At 37.6% G+C, this 26,501-nt stretch overlaps 1 protein-coding gene across 30 annotated transcripts in view; it reads right to left on the bottom strand.

The window, feature by feature from the left end:
- Positions 1-26,501, bottom strand: part of PPP1R12A (protein phosphatase 1 regulatory subunit 12A) — a 171,114-nt gene that overhangs the window by 28,036 nt on the left and 116,577 nt on the right. For 11 of the 30 annotated variants that reach the window (XR_014082894.1, XR_014082895.1, XR_014082897.1 and 8 more), the window contains exons 10-16: positions 24,052-24,267; positions 22,693-22,787; positions 20,093-20,197; positions 19,047-19,214; positions 18,466-18,642; positions 1,360-1,450; positions 123-317 (exon numbers count right to left, since the gene is read on the bottom strand). Coding sequence is in view for 10 of the 30 variants with exons in the window: in XM_081593180.1 (XP_081449306.1) it covers positions 123-317; positions 1,360-1,450; positions 18,466-18,642; positions 19,047-19,214; positions 20,093-20,197; positions 22,693-22,787; positions 24,052-24,267 (1,047 nt within the window). In the remaining 20 variants the exon portion in view is untranslated. Of the gene's footprint in view, positions 1-122; positions 318-1,359; positions 1,451-18,465; positions 18,643-19,046; positions 19,215-20,092; positions 20,198-22,692; positions 22,788-24,051; positions 24,268-24,645; positions 24,763-26,501 lie in introns of all 30 variants that reach the window. The other 19 variants (XR_014082905.1, XR_014082906.1, XR_014082908.1 and 16 more) reach the window with 6 other exon arrangements.

Below are 26,501 nucleotides of genomic sequence, written 5' to 3' on the forward strand. Positions count from 1 at the left end.
CCAGTTAAAACGCTTATGAGTAAGCTGTATGTGGTTTGTCAGTAAGTAAATCTCTTGCATTTTGAGAACCACAACAACTGTCCATGCCACGTGACCTAGTTGTGTTGCTGGCGTACTATTACCTCATCATACGCTCTGGAGTACTTTTGTCTATATTCATCTTCTCTAGATGTTTCTGACTCCTTCTTTTCCTCCTGCTTCTCTTTATCCTGTTTCTCTTTTTCCTCTTTTTCTTCATTTTCTTGTTCTCTGGTTCGGGTGGAACGACTCCTCCCTATTGTTTTTTCAGCTTCCTGAAGATCAGTCAGTGTTACCCCCTGCACACAAAAAAAAGATATATTAAATTAAATATGAATGTATTAGAAGTCAAACATGCATGTTTAGAACTGGCCTGCAAATTGAAACACAATTTCTACTTTGCAAGTCATATTCATTCTATGAAAATCATCAGGAGCAAACACAATAATATGTACTGGGAAAGAAATAAAATATATGCAAGAAATTGTCTCTATATTAAAGAAATTAACAAAAGAGCACAGGAACTGACCGTATGAATATAAATATTCGTAAGAAGTTCAAAGAAGGAAGGAAAAGCCAATATATACACTATTCATATATTAAAGTTACATGTATTTATGAGTTTTTATATATGTAGATACACACAGAGAAGATTTCAGTAAAGCGGTAATTTTTGAAGGTTAAGTCCCCAAAAGGATAGACTGAATTTCAAGATGTAAAGGTACAAAGACAGAAAAAACTTGTTAAGTCCCTACCAAATACACAGTTTAACTTAAAATGCAAGAAATAGTAAGGATCAAATAGTTTAATCTGGAATTTGGAGCCCCTGAACTGCAGGAAAGGGAACACAGAAAGAAATATAAGAGATAGAATCAGAATGGCAAGAAGGAGGTAAGAAGATGATAATTAGCTGGAGTTGACATTTTTCTCATACTTGCACATCAGCTTTTTGAAATACCTAACATAAAATGCTTATTTCCCATCTCTTCCAAATACTCAGAATTATTTAATAATTAAGAGACATCATATATAATTCATTTTTAACACTAATCAAATACTCTGAATCAGACACTATATTAGGAATAGAAACATAAATACTCAAAGAGATATACAAAGGCATATGTAATATGTAATATTAGATGTAATATTAGATGAAATGTAATTAGATAAAATGTAATATTAACAGCATAGCCACATTTAAAAGGCTACGGTAGGATTACTAAAGCAACTTTTATATTTTAATATTAATTCATACTATATACTGAGATCAATATTTTCACAGAAATGTGAAAGGGGGAAACGTAATTCAGAACTTTTATATATTACACACATTAAATATACCTGTGTTGATCTTCTAGACTGTCTTGCTTGTCTAGATCTTGCTTTTCTTTGGGATTCAGACTCTTCATCTCTAACAGGAGTGAGGTATGATCTACAGTAATAAATAAAAATCGTCAGTTGGAAATACATTACCTGTGAATGTAATCACACATGAGTGTACATAAATGAAACAGTTAAGTTTAGCATTTTAATGGATTTTAAGAAAGAGTCTTCAGAAAATGGTTAGACCCATTCTGAAATTCAACAATGCAGTTTGATAGTTCCTAAGACTGGAATTATTCATATTAACATATATTTTTTAAAGTTTTTCCTATCCACAGTTTTGTTTTTTCAAACTTGTAATATCATTTCTCTTAGCTCCTTTCTTGAGTCCCTGCAACATCATCCTAGGTAATATGTGAAGCTATATGGCTCAACTCTAGACTGTCAATGTCTGTTTATGGTAAAATCATTAGGACTGAATGCAGTTTTTAGGATATGAGATGACTAGTGAAGAAACACGACTCCCTGCACTCCTGTCATCCTGCATTTACTAAAAAGATTTTTGGCAGACATCATACTTTTTTTCTTACTTAAAGTTCTCTAAAACTTCAAGTGTTGTTATATATGAATTCCTTTCAAATCAGCTTCTTCCTCTTGGGTCACTGATTATCTGACACAGAAAATAACATTTGGCATTATCTTCACTAGATTTTATACTTTAAATCTAAGCCTAGGAGTGGTGGCTGATAGGCGCAGAAGCGGCGGAGAGGAGCTGCCCTACGTCCAAAGTCAGGGGTGGTGGCCGAGAGGAGCTACCCTACGTCCAAGATAAGGAGCAGCGACTGTACTTTGCTGGAGTAGCTGTGAAGAGATACCCCACGTACAAGGTAAGAGAAACCCAAGTAAGACGGTAGACGCTGAGAGAGGGCATCAGAGGGAAGACAGACTGAAACCACAATCACAGATAAATAGCCAATCTGATCACACGGACAACAGCTTGTCTAACTCAGTGAAACTAAGCCATGCTGTGTGGGGCCACCCAAGATGGATGGGTCATGGTGGAGAGGTCTGAGAGAATGTGGTCCACTGGAGAAGGGAATGGCAAACCACTTCAGTATTCTTGCCTTGAGAACCCCATGAACAGTATGAAAAGGCAAAAGGATAGGACCCTGAAAGATGAACTCCCCAGGTCAGTAGGTGCCCAATATGCTAATGGAGATCAGTGGAGAAGTAACTCCAGAAAGAATGATGGGATGGAGCCAAAGCAAAAACGATACCCAACTGTGGATGTGACTGGTGATAGATGCAAAGTCCGATGCTGTAAAGAGCAATATTGCATAGGAACCTGGAATGTTAGGTCCATGAATCAAGGCAAATTGGAAGTGGTCAAACAGGAGATGGCAAGAGTGAACGTTGACATTCTAGGAATCAGCGAACTAAGATGGACTGGAATGGGTGAATTTAACTCAGATGACCATTATATCTACTACTGTGGGCAAGAATCCCTTAGAAGAAATGGAGTAGCCATCATGGTCAACAAAAGAGTCCAAAATGCAGTACTTGGATGCAATCTCAAAAACGACAGAATGATCTCTGTTGGTTTCCAAGGCAAACCATTCAATATCACAGTAATCCAAGTCTATGCCCCGACAAGTAACGCCGAAGAAGCTGAAGTTGAATGGTTTTATGAAGACCTACATGACCTTCTAGAACTAACACCCAAAAAACATGTCCTTTTCATTATAGGGGACTGGAATGCAAAAGTAGGAAGTCAAGAAACACCTGGCATAAAAGGCAAGTTTGGCCTTGGAGTACAGAATGAAGCAGGGCAAAGGCTAATAGAGTTTTGCCAAGAGAACGCATTGGTAATAGCAAACACCCTCTTCCAACAACACAAGAGAAGACTCTACACGTGGACATCATCAGATGGTCAACACCGAAATCAGACTGATTATATTCTTTGTAGCCAAAGATGGAGAAGCTCTATACAGTCAGCAAAAACAAGACCAGGAGCAGACTGTGGCTCAGATCATGAACTGCTTATTGCCAAATTCAGACTTAAATTGAAGAAAGTGGGGAAAACCACTAGACCATTCAGATATGACCTAGATCAAATCCCTTATGAGTATACAGTGGAAGTGACAAATAGATTTAAGGGACTAGACCTGATAGACAGAGTGCCTGATGAACTATGGACAGAGGTTCGTGACATTGTACAGGAGACAGGGATCAAGACCATCCCCATGGAAAAGAAATGCAAAAAAGCAAAATGGCTGTCTGAGGAGGCCTTACAGATAGCTGGGAAGAGAAGAGAAGCGAAAGGCAAAGGAGAAAAGGAAAGATATTCGCATCTGAATGCAGAGTTCCAAAGAATAGCAAGGAGAGATAAGAAAGCCTTCCTCAGCGATCAGTGCAAAGAAATAGAGGAAAACAACAGATTGGGAAAGACTAGAGACCTCTTCAAGAAAATTAGAGATACCAAAGGAACATTTCATGCAAAGATAGGCTCGATAAAGGACAGAAATGGTATGACATAACAGAAGCAGAAGATATTAAGAAGAGGTGGCCAGAACACACAGAAGAACTGTACAAAAAAGATCTTCACGACCCAGATAATCACGATGGTGTGATCACTCACCTAGAGCCAGACATCCTGGAATGTGAAGTCAAGTGGGCCTTAGAAAGCATCACTACGAACAAAGCTAGTGGAGGTGATGGAATTCCAGTTGAGCTATTTCAAATCCTCAAAGGTGATGCTGTGAAAGTGCTGCACTCGATATGCCAGCAAATTTGGACAACTCAACAGTGGCCACAGGACTGGAAAAGGTCAGTTTTCGTTCCAATCCCAAAGAAAGGCAATGCCAAAGAATGCTCAAACTACCGCACAATTGCACTCATCTCACATGCTAGCAAAGTAATGCTCAAAATTCTCCAAGCCAGGCTTCAGCAATACACGAACCGTGAACTTCCAGATGTTCTAGCTGGTTTTAGAAAAGGCAGAGGAACCAGAGATCAAATTGCCAATATCCGCTGGATCATCGAAAAAGCAAGAGAGTTCCAGAAAAACATCTATTTCTGCTTTATTGACTATGCCAAAGCCTTTGACTGTGTGGATCACAATAAACTGTGGAAAATTCTGAAAGAGATGGGAATACCAGACCATCTGACCTATCTCTTGAGAAACCTGTATGCAGGTCAGGAAGCAACAGTTCGAACTGGACATGGAACAGCAGACTGCTTCCAAATAGGAAAAGGAGTACGTCAAGGCTGTATATTGTCACCCTGCTTACTTAACTTATATGCAGAGTACATCATGAGAAATGCTGGGCTGGAAGAAACACAAGCTGGAATCAAGATTGCTGGGAGAAATATCAATAACCTCAGATATGCAGATGACACCACCCTTATGGCAGAAAGTGAAGAAGAACTAAAGAGCCTCTTGATGAAGGTGAAGGAGGAGAGTGAAAAAGTTGGCTTAAAGCTCAACGTTCAGAAAACTAAGATCGTGGCATCTGGTCCCATCACTCCATGGGAAATAGATGGGGAAATAGTGGAAACAGTGTCAGACTTTATTTTTTTGGGCTCCAGAATCACTGCTGATGGGGACTGCAGCCATGAAATTAAAAGACGCTTACTCCTTGGAAGGAAGGTTATGGCCAACCTAGATAGCATGTTTAAAAGCAGAGACATTACTTTGCCAACAACAGTCTGTCTAGTCAAGGCTATGGTTTTTCCAGTGGTCATGTATGGATGTGAGAGTTGGACGGTGAAGAAAGCTGAGTGCCGCAGAATTGATGCTTTTGAACTGTGGTGTTGGAGAAGACTCTTGAGAGTTTCTTGGACTGCAAGGAGATCCAATCCATCCATCCTAAAAGAGATCAATCCTGGGTGTTCATTGGAAGGTCTGATGTTGAAGCTGAAGCTCCAATACTTTGGCCACCTCATGCGAAGGGTTGACTCATTGGAAAATACCCTGATGCTGGGTAGGATTGGGGGCGGGAGGAGAAGGGGACGACAGAGGATGAGACGGTTGGATGGCATCACCGACTCGATGAACATGGGTTTGGGTAGACTCCAGGAGTTGGTGATGGACAGAGAGGCCTGGCGTGCTGCAATTGATGGGGTCGCAGAGAGTCGGATACGACTGAGAGACTGAACTGAACTGAACTGTGGACAGGAATCCCTTACAAGAAATGGAGTAGCCATCCTAGTCAACAAAAGAGTCCGAAATGCAGTACTTGGATGCAGTCTCAAAAACAACAGAATGATCTCTGTTGGTTTCCAAGGTAAACCATTCAGTATCACAGTAATTTAAGTCTATGCCCCGACCAGTAATGCTGAAGAGGCTGAAGTTGAATGGTTCTATGAAGGCCTACAAAACCTTTTAAAACTAACACCCAAAAAAGATGTCCTTTTCATTATAGGGGACTGGAATGCAAAAATAGGAAGTCAAGAAACACCTAGAGTAACAGTCAAATTTGGCCCTGGAGTACACAGTGAAGCAGGGCAAAGGCTAATAGAGTTTTGTCAAGAGAACGCACTGGTCATAGCAAACACCCTCTTCTAACAAAACAAGAGAAGACCACACATGGACATCACCAGACAGTCAACACCGAAATGAGACTGATTATATTCTCTGCAGCCAAAGATGGAGAACCTCTGTACAGTCAGCAAAAACAAGACCGGGAGCAGACTGTGGCTCAGATCATGAACTCCTTATTGCCAAATTCAGACTTAAAACGAAGAAAGTGGGGAAAAACCACTAGACCATTCAGGTATGACCTAAATCAAATCCCTTATGATTATACAGTGGAGAAAGAAATAGATTTAAGGGGCAAGATCTGATACACAGAGTGCCTGATGAATTATGGATGGAGATTTGTGACATTGTATAGGAGACAGGAATCAAGACCATTCCCAAGAAAATGAAGTACCTAAAAGCAAAATGGCTGTTTGAGGAGGCCTTACATTAGCTGTGAAAAGAAGAGAAGTGAAAAGCAAAGGAGAAAAGGAAAGATATAACCATTTGAATACAGAGTTCCAAAGAAGAGCAAGGAGACAGAAGCAAGCATTCCTCACGATCAATGCAAAGAAATAGAGGAAAACAACAGAGTGGGAAAGACTAGAGATGTCTTCAAGAAAATTAGAGACACCGAGATAACATTTCATGCAAAGATGGGCTCAATAAAGGACAGAAATGGTATGGACCTAAAAGAAGTAGAAGATATTAAGAAGAGGTGGCAAGAATACACAGAATAACTATACAAGAAAGATCTTCACAACCCAAATAATCACAATGGTGTGATCACTGACCTAGAGCGAGACATCCTAGAATGTGAAGTAAAGTGGGCCTTAGGAAGCATCACTACGAACAAAGCTAGTGGAGGTGATGGAATTTCAGTTGAACTATTTCAAATCCTGAAAGATGATGCTGTGAAAGTGCTGCACTCAATATGTCAGCAAATTTGGAAAACTCAGCAGTGGCCACAGGACTGGAAAAGGTCAGTTTTCATCCCAATCCCAAAGAAAGGCTATGCGAAAGAATGCTCAAAAAACCACAGAATTGCACTCATCTCACACGCTAGTAAAGTAATGCTCAAAATTCTCCAAGCCAGGCTTCAGCAATAAGTGAACTGTGAACTTCCAGATTTTCAAGCTGGTTTTAGAAAAGGAAGAGGAACCAGAGATCAAATTGCCAAAATCCGCTGGATCATGGAAAAAGCAAGAGAGTTCCAGAGAAAATCTATTTCTGCTTTATTGACTGTACCAAAGCCTTTGACTGTGTGGATCACAAGAAACTGTGGAAAATTCTGAAAGAGATGGGAATACAGACCACCTGACCTGCCTCTTGAGAAACCTGTATGCAGGTCAGGAAGCAACAGTTAGAACTGGATATGAAACAACAGACTGGTTCCAAATAGGAAAAGGTGTCCGTCAAGGCTGTATATTGTCACCCTACTTATTTAACTTATATTCAGAGTACATCATCAGAAACGCTGGGCTGGAAGAAGCACAAGCTGGAATCAAGGTTTCTGGGAGAAATATCAGTAAGCTCAGATATGCGGATGACACCACCCTTATGGCAGAAAGTGAAGAAGAACTAAAGAGCCTCTTGATGAAAGTGAGAGAGGAGGGTGAAAAACTTGGCTTAAAGCTCAAAATTCAGAAAACTAAGATCATGGCAAGTGGTCCCATCATTTCATGGCAAATAGATGGGAAAACAGTGGAAACAGTGTCAGACTATTTTTTTGGGCTCGAAAATCACTGCAGATGGTTACTGCAGCCATGAAATTAAAAGACGCTTACTCCTTAGAAGGAAAGTCATGACCAACAGCATATTAAAAAGCAGAGACATTACTTTGTCAACTAAGGTCCGTATAGCCAAAGCTATGGATATACAAAGTAGTCATGTATGGATGCAAGAATTGGACTATAAAGAAAGCTGAGCACTGAAGAATTGATGCTTCTGAACTGTGGTGTTGGAGAAGACTCTTGAGAGTCCCTTGGACTGCAAGGAGATCCAACCAGTCCATCCTAAAGGAGATCAGTCCTGGATGTTCATTGGAAGGACTGATGTTGAAGCTGAAACTCCAATACTTTGGCCACCTCATGCAAAGGGTTGACTCATTGGAAAAGACCCTGATGCTGGGAAAGATTGAGGGCAGGAGGAGAAGGGGACAACAGAGGATGAGATGGTTGGATGGCATCACCGACTCAATGGACATGAGTTTGGGTAAACTCTGGGAGTTGGTGATAGACAGGGAGGACTGGCCTGCTGATGTTCATGGGGTCGCAAAGAGTCAGACACGACTGAGCGACTGACCTGAACTGAACTGAAGCCTATGTTCCATCTTGTCAGAAGGTACGCACAATTTCAAAAGCATGCAATCTATGTCAAGAGGTAAATAATGAATTAACAGGTTAAATAATCCAAGATAAGACAGAACCATTAAATTATCAATAACCTATCATAATGCCTCTATCTCCAAATGTCAGTTTTTAAAAATCCTCCTGAGTTAACTTTAGTTGTTTTTGTCAATTTGTAATGCATTGTGGTCTTCAGCCTTCCTGACATTATTCACATATTCATGACAAACTTCGGAATTTTCTGTTTCAGACCTTCTTTTTTTAATCTGTTCTTTCAAAGCGCTAAGTTCAAAGAGTAAAACATATATCAAACACCTCAGAGTTAATTACAATTTCTTCACAATTTTTTTTCATACATATGAATGCATCTTTCTCTCCATTCAAAGTCTTGAATTTTTTGGAATCTGTCTCTCTAAAGTTAGAATACAAGATTCATTATTCTTAGGATTCATCTCCTTAGATAACTAACCCTAAGATGACAAAGTCACTTCTCACTCAACATCCTAGTTACTTCAGTTTCATCAATTAACTCTTACTCATTGTTAGTTACTTCTAGAGGTCTGAATCTTTATGCTTCTACTCTAATTACAGAGAAGCTATAGATGGAAGTATGTCAAGAAATTTTCGAGAGGGTGTTTTACTTAAATGAGTCATCCAGCAAACACAGAGAAAGATGAAAATCCGTTCTATATTCTAAATTGTTTTTCTCATCTGCTTTGAGAAAATAACACCTGTGTTCTGTATTCAGCTGAATAATTACCATACCATATGGATATAACTTTTCCCCCTCTTCAACTGTATATTTTCTATCATATTTTACCTCTAGATTTCTAGAATATCCTGAATGATTATGTCTTTTTGCTATCATAGTGGTATATGGTACTACACTTATCAATAAGGTTGTTGTTGTTCAGTCACGAAGCCAAGTCCTACTCTTTGCGACCCCATGGACTGCAGCACTTGAGACTTCCCTGTCCTTCACTACCTCCTGGAATTTGCTCAAATTCATGTCCATTGAGTTGATGATGCCATCCAACCATCTCATCCTTTGTTGCCCTCTTCTCCTGCCCTTAATCTTTCCCAGGAGTAGGATCTTTTCCAAAGACTCGGCTCTTCGCATCAGGTGGCCAAAGTATCGGAGCTTCAGCTTCAACATCAGTCCTTCCAATGAATATTCAAGGCTGATTTCCTTTAGGATTGACTGGTTTGATATTTTTGTGTCCAGGGGACTCTTTGAGAGTCTTCTCCAGCACCACAGTTCCAAAGCATCAATTCTTTGGCACTCAGCCTTCCTTATGGTCCAACTCTCACATCCATACATAACTATTGAAAAAACCATAGCTCTGACAACATGGACCTTGGTGGGCAAAGTGATGTCTCTGCTTTTTAATATGCTGTCTAGGTTTGTCATAGCTTTCCTTCTAAGAAACAAGCATCTTTTAATTTCATGGCTGCAATCATCACCCTCAGTGATGCTGGAGCCCAAGAAAGTAAAATCTGCCATTGTTTCCACCTTTTCTTCATCTATTTGCCATAAAGTGATGGGATTGGATGCCATGACCTTAGGCCTTTTCATGTTGAGCTTTAAGTCAGTGAACTCTTTTTTTTTCACCATCATCAAGAGGTTCTTTAGTTCCTCTTTGCTTTCTGTCCTATCTGAGGTTGTTGATATTTCTCCTGGAAATCCTGATTACAACTTGTGATTTATCCAGCCCAGCATTTCACATGATGTACTCTGCATATAAGTTAAATAAGCAGGGAGACAATATACAGCCTTGACAAATTCCTTTCTCAATTTTGAACCAGCCCGTTGTTCCATGGCCAGTTCTAACTGTTGCTTCTTGACCTGCATACAGGTTTCTCAGGAGACAGGTAAGGTGGTCTGGTATTCATCTGTAAGTTCTTAGTTCACATACTGCTGAAGCCTAGCTTGAAGGATTTGGAGCATTGAGCAGCTTGAGGTCTTGTTTTTGCTGACTGTACTAATTAATCTGATTTCGGTATTGACTATCTGGTAATGTCCATGTGTAGAGCCATCTTTTGTGTTGTTGGAAGAGAGTGTTTGTTATGACCAATGCATTTTCTTGGCAAAACATGTTAGCCTTTGCCCTGCTTCATTTGTTCTTGAAGGCAAAAATTGCCTATTACTCCAGGTATCTCTTAACTTTGTACTTTTGCATTTCAATCTCCAATTATGAAAGGATATCTCTTTTTGGTGTTTTGTTTTAGAAGGTTTTGTAGGTCTTCATAGAACTGGTCAACTTCAGCTTCTACAGAATCAGTGGTTTGGGTATAGACTTGGATTACTGTGATGGTGACTAGTTTGCCTTGGAAACGAACCAGGATCACTTTGTTGTTTTTGAGCTATGAACTACTCTGATTCTTGTCCACAGTATTAGGTATAATGCTCATCTGAATTAAATTAACCCATTCCTGACCATTTTGGTTCAAATTCCTAAAATATCGATGTTCACTCTTGTCATCTCCTGCTTGACCACGTCCAATTTACCTTGATTCATGGACCTAACATTCCAGGTTCCTATGCAAATTTGTTCTTTACAGCATCAGACTTTACCTTCACCATCAGACACATCCAAAACCGTGCACCATTTCCGCTTTGGCCCAGTCCTCCTTCTGGAGCTACTTCTCTGCTCTTTCCCAGTAGCATATCAGACACCTTCTGACCTGGGGGCTCATGTTCAGGTGTCATATCATTTTGCCTTTTCATGATGTTCATGAGGTTCTCGAGGCAAGAATACTGGAGTTGTTTGCCATTTGCTTCTCCAGTGGACTATGCTTTTTCCTGACCCAGGGATCGAACACAGGTCTCCTGTATTGCACACAGATTCTTAATCATCTGAGCCACCAGGGAAGCTCCATAAACTAGGTATAGTGCTTCAAACTGAAGCAATTCACTGACGAGCTCTATCTTACCAAATCCGGTTTCTACAAAAATATTAGTACTGATTTAAGTTCATAGAATAAAATTTTTAAAAAGATTTTTTTAACTTAAAAACAAAAAATTGTCCTTCTAAAAGTGGAAGGCAAGGGAAAAGTCATTAAATAAAACATTTTGTTTATCACCATTTCCTTAGTTTGACTTTCTCTTAGTTGAAATTTTGTATGGCTTCATCTGTACCAAGTCACAAACACAGAAATGATTACAACTGGGAGACTACCTGCCCTCTCTCCCTTCTATGATGCTCAGAAGTTTGATATTCCTCTTTCTCCCACTGTTTTATAATTTATATTCTGTCTACATACTGCCTCTCTTTAGTCTTAAGGTTTTTATTCAGCTATAACAGATACTTTTCTCATTTTTATAAAAACTCCAGTGATTTTCTGGGACAAGAAATAGGATACCCAATAAATATTATTAGAGTTTAAGAAATATTAATTCTGGAACATGGTTTTTATATTGTTTATTCTAGAACTGATTATATAAATCTGCAAAATACTATACATGCTAACCCTTCTTTAAGAGAATAACAACATATTAAAAGGTCTGTACAGGACTGAGGGAAGAAACTTATTTAACCGTGTTTAATTCAGCATTGCTCAAGATGATTTATACAGAAAAAATTTTTTCTTTTGTGGTACATCTATTAAGGAGTTAATAATCTGAGCCACAGTCAGCTCCGGGTCTTGTTTTGGCTGACTGTATAGAGCTTCTCCATCTTTGGCTGCAAAAAATATAATCAATCTGATTTCGGGGTCGACCATCTGGTGATGTCCAGGTGTAGTCTTCTCTTGTGTTGTTGGAAGAGGATGTTTGTTATGATCAGTGTGTTCTCTTGACAAAACCCTATTAGCCTTTGCCCTGCTTCATTCTGTACCTTAAAGCCAAATTTGCCTGCTACTCCAGGTATTTCTTGACTTCCCACTTTTGCATTCCAGTCCCCTATAATGAAAAGGACATCTTTTTTGGGTGTTAGTTCTAGAAGGTCTTGTAGGTTTTCCCAGAACCATTCATTTCAGCTTCTTCATTACTGGTCGGGGCACAGACTTGGATTACTGTGATACTGAATGGTTTGCCGTGGAAACGAACAGAGATCATTCTGTTGCTTTTGAGATTGCATCCAAGTACCGCATTTCGGATTTTTTTTGTTGACTATGATGGCTACTCCATTTCTTGTAAGGGATTCTTGCCCACAGTAGCAGACATAATGGTTATCTGAGTTAAATTCACCCATTCTAGTCCTTTTTAATTCACTGATTCCTAAAATGTAGACGTTCCCCCTTGTCATCTTCTGTTTGACCACTTCCAACTTGCCTTGATTCATGGACCTAACATTCCAGGTTCCTATGCAATACTGCTCTTTACAGCATCAGACCTTGCTTCCATCACCCGTCACATCCAAACCGGGTGTTGTTTTTGCTTTGGTTCTGTCTCTTTATTCTTTCTGGAGTTATTTCTCCACTGATCTCCATTAGCATATTAGGCACCTACCGACCAGGGAGGGGAGTTCATCTTTCAGTGTCCTATCTTTTTGCCTTTTCATACTGTTCATGGGGTTCTCAAGGCAAAAATACTGAAGTGGTTTGCCATTCCCTTCTCCAGTGGACCACATTCTGTCAGAACTCTCCACCATGACCTGTCCATCTTGGGTGGCCCTATACAGCATGGCTCATAATTTCATTGAGTTAGACAAGGCTGTGGTCCATGTGATCAGGTTGGTGATCAGACTGGACAGAAATGGTATGGACCTAACAGAAGCAGAAGATATTAAGAAGAGGTGGCAAGAATACACAGAATAACTATACAAAAAAGATCTTCATGACCCAGATAATCAAGATGGTGTGATCACCAACCTAGAGCCAGACATCCTGGAATGTGAAGTCAAGTGGGCGTTAGGAAGAAACACTACGAACAAAGCGAGTGGAGGTGATGGAATTCTAGTTGAACTATTTCAAATCCTAAAAGATGATACTGTGAAAGTGCTATACTCTTTATGTCAGCAAATTTAGAAATCTCAGCAGTGGCCACAGGACTGGAAAAGGTCAGTTTTCATTACAATCCCAAAGAAAGGCAATGCCAAAGAATGCTCAAACTACCACACAATTGCACTCATCTCACATGCTAGTAAAGTAATGCTCAAAATTCTCCAAGCCAGGCTTCAACAGTACGTGAACCGTGAACTACCAGATGTTCAAGTTGGTTTTAGAAAAGGCAGAGGAACCAGAGATCAAATTGCCAATATCAGTTGGATCATCGAAAAAGCCAGAGAGCTCCAGAAAAACATCTATTTCTGCTTTATTGACTAGGCCAAAGCCTTTGACTGTGTGGATCACAATAAACTGTGGAAAATTCTGAAAGAGACAGGAATAGACAGCATATTAAAAAGCAGAGACATTACTTTGCCAACAAAGGTCCATCTAGTCAAAGCTATGGTTTTTCCAGTAGTCATGGATGGATGTGAGAGCTGGACTATAAAGAAAGCTGAGCGCCAAAGAATTGATGCTTTTGAACTGTGGTGTTGGAGAAGACTCTTGAGAGTCCCTTGGACTGTAAGACGATCCAACCAGTCCATCCTAAAGGAAATCAGTCCTGAATATTCATTGGAAGTACTGATGCTGAAGCTCAGACTCCAACACTCTGGCCACCTGATGCGAAGAACTGACTCACTGGAAAAGACTGTAATGCTGGGAAAGACTGGAGGCGGGAGGAGAAGGGGACAACAGAGGATGAGATGGTTGGATGGCATCACCGACTCAAAGGACATGAGTTTGAATAAACTCTAGAAGTTGGTGATGGTCAGGGAGGCCTGGCGTGCTGCAGTCCATGGGGTCACAAAGAGTCAGACACAACTGAGTGACTGAACTGACTGACTGACATCTAGTAAATGTATAAAAGTGCTCTGTGAAATATTAGCCTGTAAAATATGGCTCAATGGCTATTTTTTCATCCATTCAACTTATTTATGTACCTATTGGTCATATGCAATTTATTGCTTTTGTACTTCCACCAGAGGAGGAGAAAAAATAACAGAAAGAGATGAAACCTAAATGTGATAGCACATCTAGTTAAACCGAAGTTTACAGCAGCCTAGGCAGGTGCTTGTATTACTTCAGCATTTCGTGAACTGCTCTGAAAAGTCAAATGAACATAAAAGGCTAAATTCTGATTTCCAGTATACGTGGTCAAAGTTTTTCATATTTAGTTTAAAACAGGGAAATTTGCATCCCCTTTTACCTGCACTGAAAACAGTACTATCAACTATCACACTCTCTACCAAGAAGCCTAGATTCTTTTTCAAGACTTTCAAGCTGCTATGAAAGTTAATAAAGCTATTTATCATATGCAGGTTAGGGGCATAAAAATTACTAGCTGAAACATTTGTAAACTCTGTTCAGTTAAAATTTCCATACAAACATTTGCTCTAAATTAGCATAAAAACCTAGCCTCTCAATTTGTAATGTATAATGTATTTCCTATACATTTGATAGTCCCCATCTGATGTTTAGTTCCTTTCTCCTTCCTTGAGTTGTCTATACAGAGCAGACCTCTAAGAAGAGAACATAGAGAAGACAGAAAATTCATGTTTTTAGTATGTTTTTAATTCCAAAGAGCTAGTCATCAAAAAAGATGGCAGAATATACCAAATTTCATTGCTGCCTTAAATATTACTGTATCATACTGTCATACTGGATTTCTTCCTTGTAACTACATAGGGTATGTAATTTTACTTACTAGTCTTAGACAGCCCACTATTTTCTGAACAATCCAAAGGTTATTTCTAAATTAAGGACTTAATAGAACAATTTTATGGACTCTGAAGGAGAAGGTGAGGGTGGGACGTTCTGGGAGAATAGCATTGAAACATGTATATTATCATATGTGAAACAGAACACCATTCCATGTTTGATGCATGAGACAAAGGCTCAGGGCCGGGGCAATGGGATGACCCAGAGGGATGGGATGGGGAGGGAGGTGGGTGGGGGGGTCCAGGAAGGGGAACACATGTAAACTCATGGCTGATTCATGTCAATGTATGGCAAAAACTATTACAATATTGTAAAGTAATTAGCCCCCAACTAAAATAAATAAATTTATTAAAAAAAAAAAAAAGGACTTTTCCCCCAATAAAAGCAATTATTCTGTATATTATTTCCTTCCTTAACATTTACTGGCTGAAACATTTATATTTATTTATAATGGGAAGATCCCCTGGAGAAGGGAATGGTACCCACTCCAGTATTCTTGCCTGGAGAATTCCATGGACAGAGGGGTCAAGGAGTTGCAGAGAGTCAGACACGACTGAGGAACTAACATCTTTTTTTTGTTCGTTTCAATAATATTTATATTTTGGTTAGTCAACCAAATTACATCTCTAAAAAGCAATACCAACTCTTGCTTCTCACTCAGCATTTTTCCTTCCAGAGGGAAGATAAGTGGTCAAATGGGAGCTGGCTGAGTCAAGGGAAAATGGTAAAAATGAGTAGTTGAACGAAACCATGGGAATTCATACTACACATATGAAGTTATTGGTAAGGTAGTATTTTGCAGTTTGAAAAGGCTATGGAGAATTAGAAATACTTGAACAATGAAAGAATTTTTCATCATGCCCCTGCTGTCTGTCTATCTTGCTATTTCCCGAGGCTTGCGGGATCTCAGTTCCTCCATCAGAGAATGAACCCAGGCCATGGTGGTGAAAGTCAGGAATCCTAACCTCTAGGCTACTAGGGAACTCATCTGTTTAAAGCGAGCTTCTCCTCTCTTCTCCCTGATGCCTCCTCCCTCCAATTAATCAACTGGAAATTTTATAAAAACAGAAAATTGTCACATAAACCTGATCAATGAAACCAGGAGAACTCAAAAATACTGTGGAACTTAATAGTGTACACAGTAACTTTACATAGTATTTAAAAGTACATAAGGGTATATAAAAATGGCAGAAATGTATTAACATCTTTTTAAGCCACAGAATATTCAGGGCTTCCCTGGTGGCTTAGACAGTAACAAATTTGCCTGTAATGTAGAAGATTAGAGTTCAATTCCTGGTTGGGAAGATCACCTGGAGAAGGGAATGGCAACCCCAAATCACCATATATACGATACAGGGGAAAATTTTCAACCATATACATTTTGAAATAATTAATAAAATTTAATTAAAAGATAAAACAGGGGAATTCCCTGGAAGTCCAGTGGTGAGGACTCTGAGCTTTCACTGCTGAGGGCCCAGGGTTCAATCCTTGGTCGGGGAACTAAGATCCCACAAGCTGAGTGGCCAAAAAAAAAAAAAAGACAAACAGCAAGGCCAAAACTGCAAACAAGTATTTGACATCAAACAAAACACAAACATTAATATTACTGCGAACATCACTGAAACAAGACAAATTTTCTATAATATAGACTAGGAAAAATGTCAACAGACATTTTTTTCCTTATACTATTAGGACCTGCTGTGTCTTAACAACATCATCAAATATTTAATTCTCAATCTTTAAAATCTTACAGGATTAATTCTAAAAGGCTGAAACTTAATACTTTTCAACAACATAAAAAAAATAAAGAAATCTGAGATTAAGAATCATAATTTCTTCATTCTGAAACAGCTGATGATTTTTGGGAGACAGTTATTGGCTTTAATTGTCACTGGAAAAAAAATTTAAAGTATGGAATGCTAGAAAGAGAAAGGATTCTAGAAGTTAAAAACTGTAAATACTTGATTTTACAGAAGAAGAAATTCTGACCCACAGAGAACTCTTATTTTAGGATTAATGCAGAGCAAGGAGTAAAAACAAAAAATCAAGAATTCTTAAACCTTTTCCCCTTTAACTACCTTCCAAAAAAGCAAAGCCCTTGAATTTATTTTCACTAGAAGAGAATGAATGCCTATGATCCTCTAATTTCTGTTGACTATGTGGTCTCACTGAAAACACCCCCAAACCTAAAACTTACTAAATTTAGAGAAAAATCAAGCATGCATAATTAAAATATGATATGACCTGTACTGGTATTCAAATCACAAAGTGCTAAGTGCCTGTAGTGTTGTTGAAGTATCATTAAATTTCACCATAAAAATAGAAATGAAATATAAATATATTGACAGAAACTAAAGATGCAATGACAATAAAAATTTTTTAATCTAAAAAAAATTTTAAAACATTCAACATTTTGTTACTTTCCATATAATCACCACAAATTTACTGTAAAGATGCTACCACTTTTACAGCAAGCCATGCATTTTGCTAGGCATCAGAGACAAAAGATATATAAGACTGTCTATATATGAATACTATGTGCCAGGAATAAAACTAGATCAATCTGGTTGGTATTTTAGTTATGGAAAATATCAGTTATGTAGCTAATTCTGAAAGAATAAAATATTTAAAGAGGTTACATTTAGTTTCCTAAAATATTCTGTCCCAAGAGGTAAAACCAAATTCAAAGCTACGGACAATGAGCAGACAGAAAGAACACTGCACTGATTCTCCTGTAATCTTGGGCCTAGCCTTAGCTCTCATACTAATCATATAAAAGTGGAAAAGTCATTTAATATCGCTGGGACTCAGTTTTCTTCTGTAAAGGATATCATAAAAGATAATAGTAAGTTCCTTTCCACATCTATGATTCCATACCAATTGGCTGCAACAGGAAGAAGAGAGCAGTGCTCTAAGTATGTCTTAGCACACAAAATAAATTCACAGACTCTACAAAATTTAACAAGTGTCTTCTATGTTTAAACACCAGAATTTAAACTAAGTGAACGTATTAAACATATGCAAAATTATTTGGCTTACACACATGCCTAAGAAGCCATTCTTCAACAAAGGAATTTTAAAATGAAATTTTCAAATATAAAAACAACAAAAAGGAACCTGTTAAGCATCAAATTTCTTAACAATGAAGTAGAAGGAGGAAACAATGAGAAGAATACAAAACTTGTTTTTTTCATGTTACATCTAATTTTCCAAGAGTATGATTTGCTTGATATGTGTTTAGAGTACATGTTTAGACCTTCACTACAAAAATTTTTTGAATTATAACAACCATTAAAACTAAGATGGCCAAGTAAGGTAATTGTCTGGCTCAGTGCCTTTAAATAAGAACTGTCAGAGGTGGGTTACCAAGCCTAAATGCTAATAATTGCTAATTGTATCAATTTACGGAGTTCTGAGCTGACATAGGTTATCTTATTATTAACCTACCGAAGAGATGGACACCAACTTCCCAAGATTAAAAAACAGAACAAAACAGACAATTTACATCGTTGGGCAAGATATATCAGCAGTGCTATTAGGACCTGTACACACCTGCGTCTCTCCCTGACCTCTGCAGTGGAGGAGACAGTGCCAGCAGTAGTTGTAGTCAGGGTTGTGGTAGAGGCTGCAGCATTAACAACAGTTGGAGCAACAGGAATGGTCACTGCCGTAGGAACACTGTCCTTTTCCTTTTCAGTACTATCCTCAGCCCACAAACGATTTGAGGTACTATAGCATCATAAGCAGCAACACAAAAAAGAGAAAAGGAAAACAGCTAAACAATGAAAGCACTTTCTAGCAGCTGAAAACATGTGACTACAGGGATGGATTTTTTTTTTTTTTTTTAAACACAATGTGAGACATCTTTCAACCATGAACCAAAAAGTTCACCCAGAGCTGTCAGAGAGAAATTTACATCTTAAGAAGCTTAATTCAAGGGAAAGTTCTTAAGTCAGGAACTTAATCTTTTTTCCCCAGACATATAATTGCCTCTTTTGGAACCAATTTTTGTTTGTAAATAATTTTAACCAGGTCAGTGAAAAAATCCAGAGCCCCACAATCTTCTACACAAAAACGCATGCACGTACATAAGCACACAGGAGGCCTGAACACAAAATGTATCTGTGACTCACCTGCTTTGTGTGCCTGCTGAGGAAGAACCCGTTGTAATCTTTGTAGTAGTGCTTGTGCTGGAAAGCAGGCTTTTCTGAAGCCCAGCTGCAGAGGTAACTGTTGGTGTTGATGTGGTGCTTGGAACACTAGAACTAATCAAATCATCTTGTCTTCTACCAAAGGAGCAACTAAAGGAAAGAGTCATATCTATATAGGATGTGTCTGTAGGTGTATTCTATAGTCAATGCCTATACATTATACAGATTCACAAGGCTAGGAAAAAAATCTTAAAAACTGTGTTCCTAAATACACCACTGGCTCCAGCACCAAGAGTTGCACCTACAACTTGCTAGAGTCTAGATGATTTCACTAATTTGGTAGTGTACCATTTTACTAAACCCCCACCCACCAACAAGATTTAAAGATGATCTGACAGCTTACGTTTCTGGAACTGTTCTATGTCATATGGACATGCCTGGAAAAACACTTTGGTTTTACCCAGTGGAAGTTAAGACTAACATTTTTGAAAAAAAAAAAGTTTCAGCAATGGGTCACAGCCTTAGGAGTGACCCATGCCTATATTGTATCTGTTGCTGTTTTACTCTTTTTGATTGCTTTTAGCAGAAAAAATAATGCATAGATTTTCTACTCCCTCTCCAATATGATATTACCAACATTCCAATTCAAGGCATTTCTACTGCTCTGAGTTCTAACACAAGTAAAAATTTTTCAAGTCACCAAATGAGATAAATCAAGTTACCGACTATTTCAACTGTTCCAGTCAATTACATAATTGACTTATATGTAATTATATACAGAGTTCCTTTTCAATATAATCTAAAAGATACTTCAAAATATTTAATTTAAAAATACATAATAGGAAGGCCTAAGTAGGAGCAAATTTTCAACCTGTCGTTAAATATATATTCTGTGTCTTTAAATAAAGTTTTATTTAAACAACAAAAAATATATAAAGGCACATTTTTAATATTAAATTGAGAGCTCCAAACTGCCTCATATTTTAATAAAAGAATACATGAACATTACTTAAGAATTATATTATTACCTTTTATGATAAGTTGATCCTTCATTAATTGAGCTATTCTTTTTAAGATCATCTTCCCATTTTCTTCTTGTATATGAACTACTTGTTCGCAAACTTGAAGAATCTCTGTGAAAAAAAAAATCCTTCAGATTCTGGCAGATAATTTTAAAATACAGTTAAAGAAGCTGCACATCAATAAACATAGTAGAAGCAGAAACTAGTAAAATCCCTTAGAAAAACACTGGAATATTTATTAAGAAATGAAAGTAATTCACTAAGATTCCACTTCTAAGATTCTATACCTAAGGAATAATTCTACCTATGAGGGGAAATAGAAATGTCTATAGAAGTTTTATTTATGATGATAAAATATTATATAATTTCAATGTCCATAGTTTGGCAGAGGGAATGGTTACTTTAATATCAGCAGATCTACTATACAAATACTTTGTATTGATGAAAAACAATGTTTGTTGAAAATACACGCTAACATCAGTTCAGTTCAGTCACTTAGTCGTGTCCAACTCTTGGTGACCCCAAGGACGGCAGCACGCCAGACTTCCCTGTCCATAACCAACTCCTTTGCTCAAACTCATGTCCATGAATCGGTATTGTCATCCAACCATCTCATTCTTTGTATCCCCATCTCCTGCCTTTTCTCTTTCCCAGCATCAGGATCTATTCTAAGGAGTCAGTTCTTCATATCAGGTGGCCAAAGTATTGGAGCTTCTGCTTTAGCATCAGTCCTTCCAATGAACATTCAGGACTGACTTCCTTGAGGATTGACTGGTTTGATCTTCGTGCAGTCCTAAGGACTCTCAAGCATCTTCTCCAGCACCACAATTTGAAAGCATCAATTTTCAGCATGCATCCTTTTTTACTGTCCAACTCTCACATCCACACATGACTACTGGAAAAATCATAGCTTTGACTGTATGGACCTTTGTTGGCAGAGTGATGTCTCTGCTTTTTAATATGCTGTTTAGGTTGGTCATAGCTTTTCTTTCAAGAAGCATCTTTTAATTTCATGGCTGTAGTCACCATCTGCAGTGATTTTGGAGCCCCTCAAAATAAAGTCTGTCACTGTTTCCACTGTTTCCCCATCTATTTCCCATGGAGTGATGGGACCAGATGCCATGTTCTTAGTTTTCTGAATGTTGAGCTTTAAGCCAACTTTTTCACTCTCCTCTTTCACTTTCAACAAGAGGCTCTTTGGTTCCTCTTCGCTTTCAGCCATAAAGGTGGTTTCATCAGCATATCTGAGGTTATTGATATTTCTCCCAGCAATCCTGCTTCCAGCTTGTGCTTCATCCAGCCCAGTGTTTCAAATGATGTACTCTGCATATAAGTTAAATAAGCAGGGTGACAATATACAGCCTTGATGGACTCCTTTCCCGATCTGGAACCAGTCTGTTGTTTCATGTCCAGTTCTAACTGTTGCTTCTTGACCTGAATACAGATTTCTCAAGAAGCAGGTCAGGTGGTCTGGTATTCCCATCTCTTTCAGAATTTTCCAGTTTGTTGTGGTCCACACAGTAAAAGGCTTTGGCCTAGTCAATAAAGCATAAGTAGATGTTTTTCTGGAACTCTCTTGCTTTTTCGATGATCCAACAGATGTTGGCAATTTGATCTCTGGATCCTCTGCCTTTTCTAAATCCAGCTTGAACATCTGGAAGTTCTTGGTTTACTACTGCTGATGCCTGGTTTGGAGAATTTTGAGCATTTCTTTGCTAGCATGTGAGATGAGTACAACTGTGCAATAGTTTGAACATTCTTTGGCACTGCCTTTCTTTGGGATTGGAATGAAAACTGACCATTACAGTCCTGTAGCCACTGCTGAGTTTTCCAAATTTGCTGATATAATGAGTGCAGCACTTTTACAGCATCATCTTTTAGGACTTGAAATAGCTCAGCTGGAATTTCATCACCCCTACTAGCTCTGTTCATAGTGATGCTTCCTAAGGCCCACTTGACTTCAGACTCCAAGAGTGAACATCGAGATTTTAGTAATTAGTGAACCAAAATGGACTGGAATGGGCGAATTTAATTCAGATGACCATTTTATCTACTAGTGTGGGCAAGAATCCCTTAGAAAATATGGAGTAGCCCTCACAGTCAACATGCTAACATATAAGACTTCTTATGAGATCTCAGGTGAAAGAAAAAGACACAAACTGAATACTACAACATGACTACAATCATTATTAAAAAGTTCTCATACACTATATGTGGTGAAAAGTGAAGAAACAAACTAAAATGTTGTCAGTGGTCAAGTAAGTAATGGCTTTTTCTCCCTTCCTTCTCCTTTTGTATTATGTTCCAAATATTTAGAAGCATACACTAGTTAGTGACCTCATCTGCCACCACTGTTCTCTCCCTCTGATATAACCATAATGCCTTTATTTATACTGTTTATATCATAAACATACCAATTCTGTACCTCCTCAGATCCACGTACCTGGTGTTATTACTATTAGGAACACCCTTCATTTCTTCCTGAAATCTACATCACATATAATAACAACAACCCGACCCTCATATTTTAACTCTCATGCTAGATAGTAAAGATTTCATAGTAAAATAAATAAATAAGTAAATAAAGCAAATTACAATGAACCCACCTGTTTTCTTTCTCTTCAATGTCAGATGTACTGGCGAGCCGTCTTGGTATTGTAGGCGCAACATATGCAAGCCTAGTCCCTTTACTATCTTTCTCCTACACAATGGCGAGGAAAAAAGAGTGAAAATAAACCAGTGCGATGATTACAGGTGCTGCTAAAAGTACAGAAAAAGTATGTAACAACGTATAATTTACACAGTCATCATAGTTTATTTGATAATATTTCCATCATTCCTAGCTAAACTCTAAAACTGATGTCTATCAATACTCAAGTCCTATGAGCACTAAATGACAGCCTGCTCAAATTAATTTTCTTTTCTTTCTCCTTTAATCTAGAATTAGATCATTTTAACATGAGAAAAATTCCCCCACATTTTAATGACTGTTTCTAAAACTTCTGTAACATATTATTTACTGTAACATAGTATTATAAGACAAAACATCCTTATTTCTTTCAGAGAAAAAAGTTCTCAAATATGATTCATTGGTAAGTCTCAATTATTTACGTTATATAAGCTATTTACTACTTTGATATTCTATGCTTTAAAAATATAACATTATACAAACCTAAAAATTATTTCAATTATATTTTATCCAAATCTAAGAGTGCAGATGCCATGTAATGGAATCTGTTATATTTTCATTACATGCTATCCATCAAGTACTTGGAAGACAATAGGACAATAAATTTATACAAAATAAAAATCCTAAAATTACTTCATGAATAATTCATTTCTGAATTTCAATACATATAAACAAACATTCTTATATAGTCCAAGAAAACTATACGGAAAAATATCTGAGTACTAAAAATGCAATTGAAAATGAATAATCCAAATACATAAAATATAGCATTGAATGAACTGTGGTGCATTGTATTTAATGCAATTTAATAATGCCTTTCAAAATACAGCTATTAAAATTGCTCACTAGGACAAAGCTGTGATGCATCAGAGGAAAAAGTAGGTAAAGAAATTGTAGCTATTGGATAAATGCAACCTATGAGTATCATCACAGTCTAGAACAAATGCATTCCCAAAGTTTGAAAACCTTTCTTAATAAATAAAATTAGCTTGTTACTTGATAGATTTTACTGAGTAAAGAATTCCTTTACAGAGTAAAGGATTCCTATAATTGAGTACAGTCTCATAATTTATGTTTTGGGTAAATACGTCTGATCTCCCCAATAACGATATTCCACATAGATAATGGCTGAAGGTAGGTACATTTGTATTTTAATGTCATTCATTAAGTCAAGTGAATTAGGTTGATATATAGATATAATAATGATACACAGTAGAGAACCAATTGTTATAGAAACCAATTGTTCTTATAGAAACCAAATAGTGAAATAGATTACCTTTTCTTTATTATCCAAAGAGGAGGAAAGTCTGGGACTTGAAGCTGAACGCATGACACCTGCAGTGTCTTTTTCCTTCTGAGCCTCTTTAGATGCTGTGATTTCTGCAAGTGCGCCGTAACTGCCCGTCTTTCTAAGTCCTAGCCTCCAAGATGCAGGGGACTCATCTTTTCTCTCTTCTTCTTTGGGAGAAATTTTTGTAGCTGAAGTTGGAAACTGTTTTTATTTTTCAGGAAAAGGAAAAAAATTATCAAGACCGATCAGTTCTTAAACTAGAAAGGAGAAGTTTATAGATTAAACGCTTTAAAATTACAGTTAATAGTTTCAGGAGAAACACTTACTAAGCAGGTTAATGTCTTAGTCAAAATGTAAAGATCTAAAACTGAAAAAAGAAATATTACCTGTCGAGATGTTAGGTTTAAGAACACACACACTCCACACTTGGTATCACACAGAAAAATTATGATGAAAATACAGAGAAGAGAAATAAGCACACCATAATGACTTAAAACCATGCATCGTTGAAACCAATATTCACATTAAACTTGTTATGTTGTAACCTGATATAAATCCTTGCACATGGAAAAGCCTCACCATAGATTTTTCACCCTTACTGGGCACAAGAACAATGCCAGTCTTGCGCAAGCCCTGCCTCCACGATGCGGGATCTACTGATTCCACCACAGGCATGATAGGAGCAATGAAATCATACTAAAGCCAATCAAAATAAGACAGGTAAAGAGACACAGATTGAAAGTTTGAAAATATAAAAGGAAGTTATGAGCAAAACAGATTTTTCTCCTTTTTTAAAAGAATTTTAAAGTAAAACCCCATACTGGGTAACTATCCAATCTTTAAGAGTCACTGAGAATAAGTTCCAGTTTTAGTATAAGAGCATCTGAAAAAAATCTAACTGAGAAACGTCTAAGGCAGTTAAAGGCAAAGAGAGCTGGTAATATTCTAGTATGGAGTGAACTAACTACTGCACTTGAACTTTGTTTTTATTCACTTTGTACTTGGGTTAAGAAAGTTTAAATCCATCATCATCAACAAAAGTAATCATCAATATATATCTAATCATAATATTTAATTCATTAATATTTTAAATATCATAGCCTTAAATTTACCATTGGATTTTTCTACCAAACATTAAACATGTCAACTGAAAACTATTTCAGTACAAATATTTATTTCATTTCATTTTCTAACAGCCCTAAAAACGAAACACCTGTAATCTTTAACTAGTTCACTTCATCAACTGCACTTACAGAGTTTAAATATTCAACCACAGTTAAATATAGACGGTTAACATAGCAACTAACTAGTTACTACAAGCACAGGATATGGATAATTAAAAAATAAACAACCCCAAACAACCTTTCTTTCACATTTATAGCCCAGGTTTACCGTAACAGAAGTTTAAAAGAACTTGTTTAAAGCACCGTAATGTTGGAGGTCTACTCTCTAGACAAAAAAACCTTTAGTATTTCCAGTAATTAATTCCTATCAATAGGCTTGAAAAGAGACTCAAGATATACAGCATTTCTCAGTTCCCAATATGTGCACTGAGGCATTCAAGATGCAAGAACAAAATCATAGGAGTGCTATGGAATGTTTTAAAATTTTAAGTGAAGTACAGTGACATCTGTTGGACACAGCACAAACTGCCATTACTAACTTATTTGTAGTAACTACTTAATAAATGAAATAAAGAGGTATTCCTTCGGGCCAAATGGCACTGTGAAAAAAAATCAGTAACACTAAAGTCCCCCTTGGCTGAGAAAGTCCAGGAAGCTCTGTAATATTTTATTCAGTATGATAGGCACTGCAATGACTCCTTACTGATTTCAGAGTTTAATGTCACACTACTCAAGAACACAGGTTGGCAAACTTCTCTTCTATGGAAGGTCAGGTTGTAAACTTCAGGCTCTAACTGCTCATCTATGCTGTTGCAGTACAAACCCAGCCATAAGGTAACACACAAGTGAATGGATGTGGGTATGCTACAACTGAACGTTATTCAGGGGCAGTGAAGTTAGAATTTGTGTCACAAAATACTCTTTTTCTTTTAATCTTCCCCTGCCTCTGCCAACCATTTAAAAATATTAAAAGCATTCTAATTTGCAGACTGTACAAAAAACAGGTAGTGGGCCAGGACAGACTATGGTTTGCTAATCCTTCTCTGCCCCTAGAACCTTCCCCAAACTGGAAACAAATCTTCCTCTTCCATGGTAAAATAGTAAATAATATTTGCTGAATGTTACAACAGAAGCGAACATTTAACAAATGTTCACTTGTGTCAGGCCTAAACTAAGTGCTTCATCTGGGTTATCTCATTTAGTCCTGCAACCACTCAATGAAATAGAACTTTACTATCATTTTAGAGTTGAGAAAAATGAGGCAGTATTACCAAGTTAGAAATTTTGTTTCACTGTTAAAACTGATATACC

Source organism: Giraffa tippelskirchi, chromosome 4 (genome assembly GCF_054371585.1).
Source record: "Giraffa tippelskirchi isolate mGirTip1 chromosome 4, T2T-mGirTip1v1.2.pri, whole genome shotgun sequence".
Taxonomy (NCBI): Eukaryota; Metazoa; Chordata; class Mammalia; order Artiodactyla; family Giraffidae; genus Giraffa; species Giraffa tippelskirchi.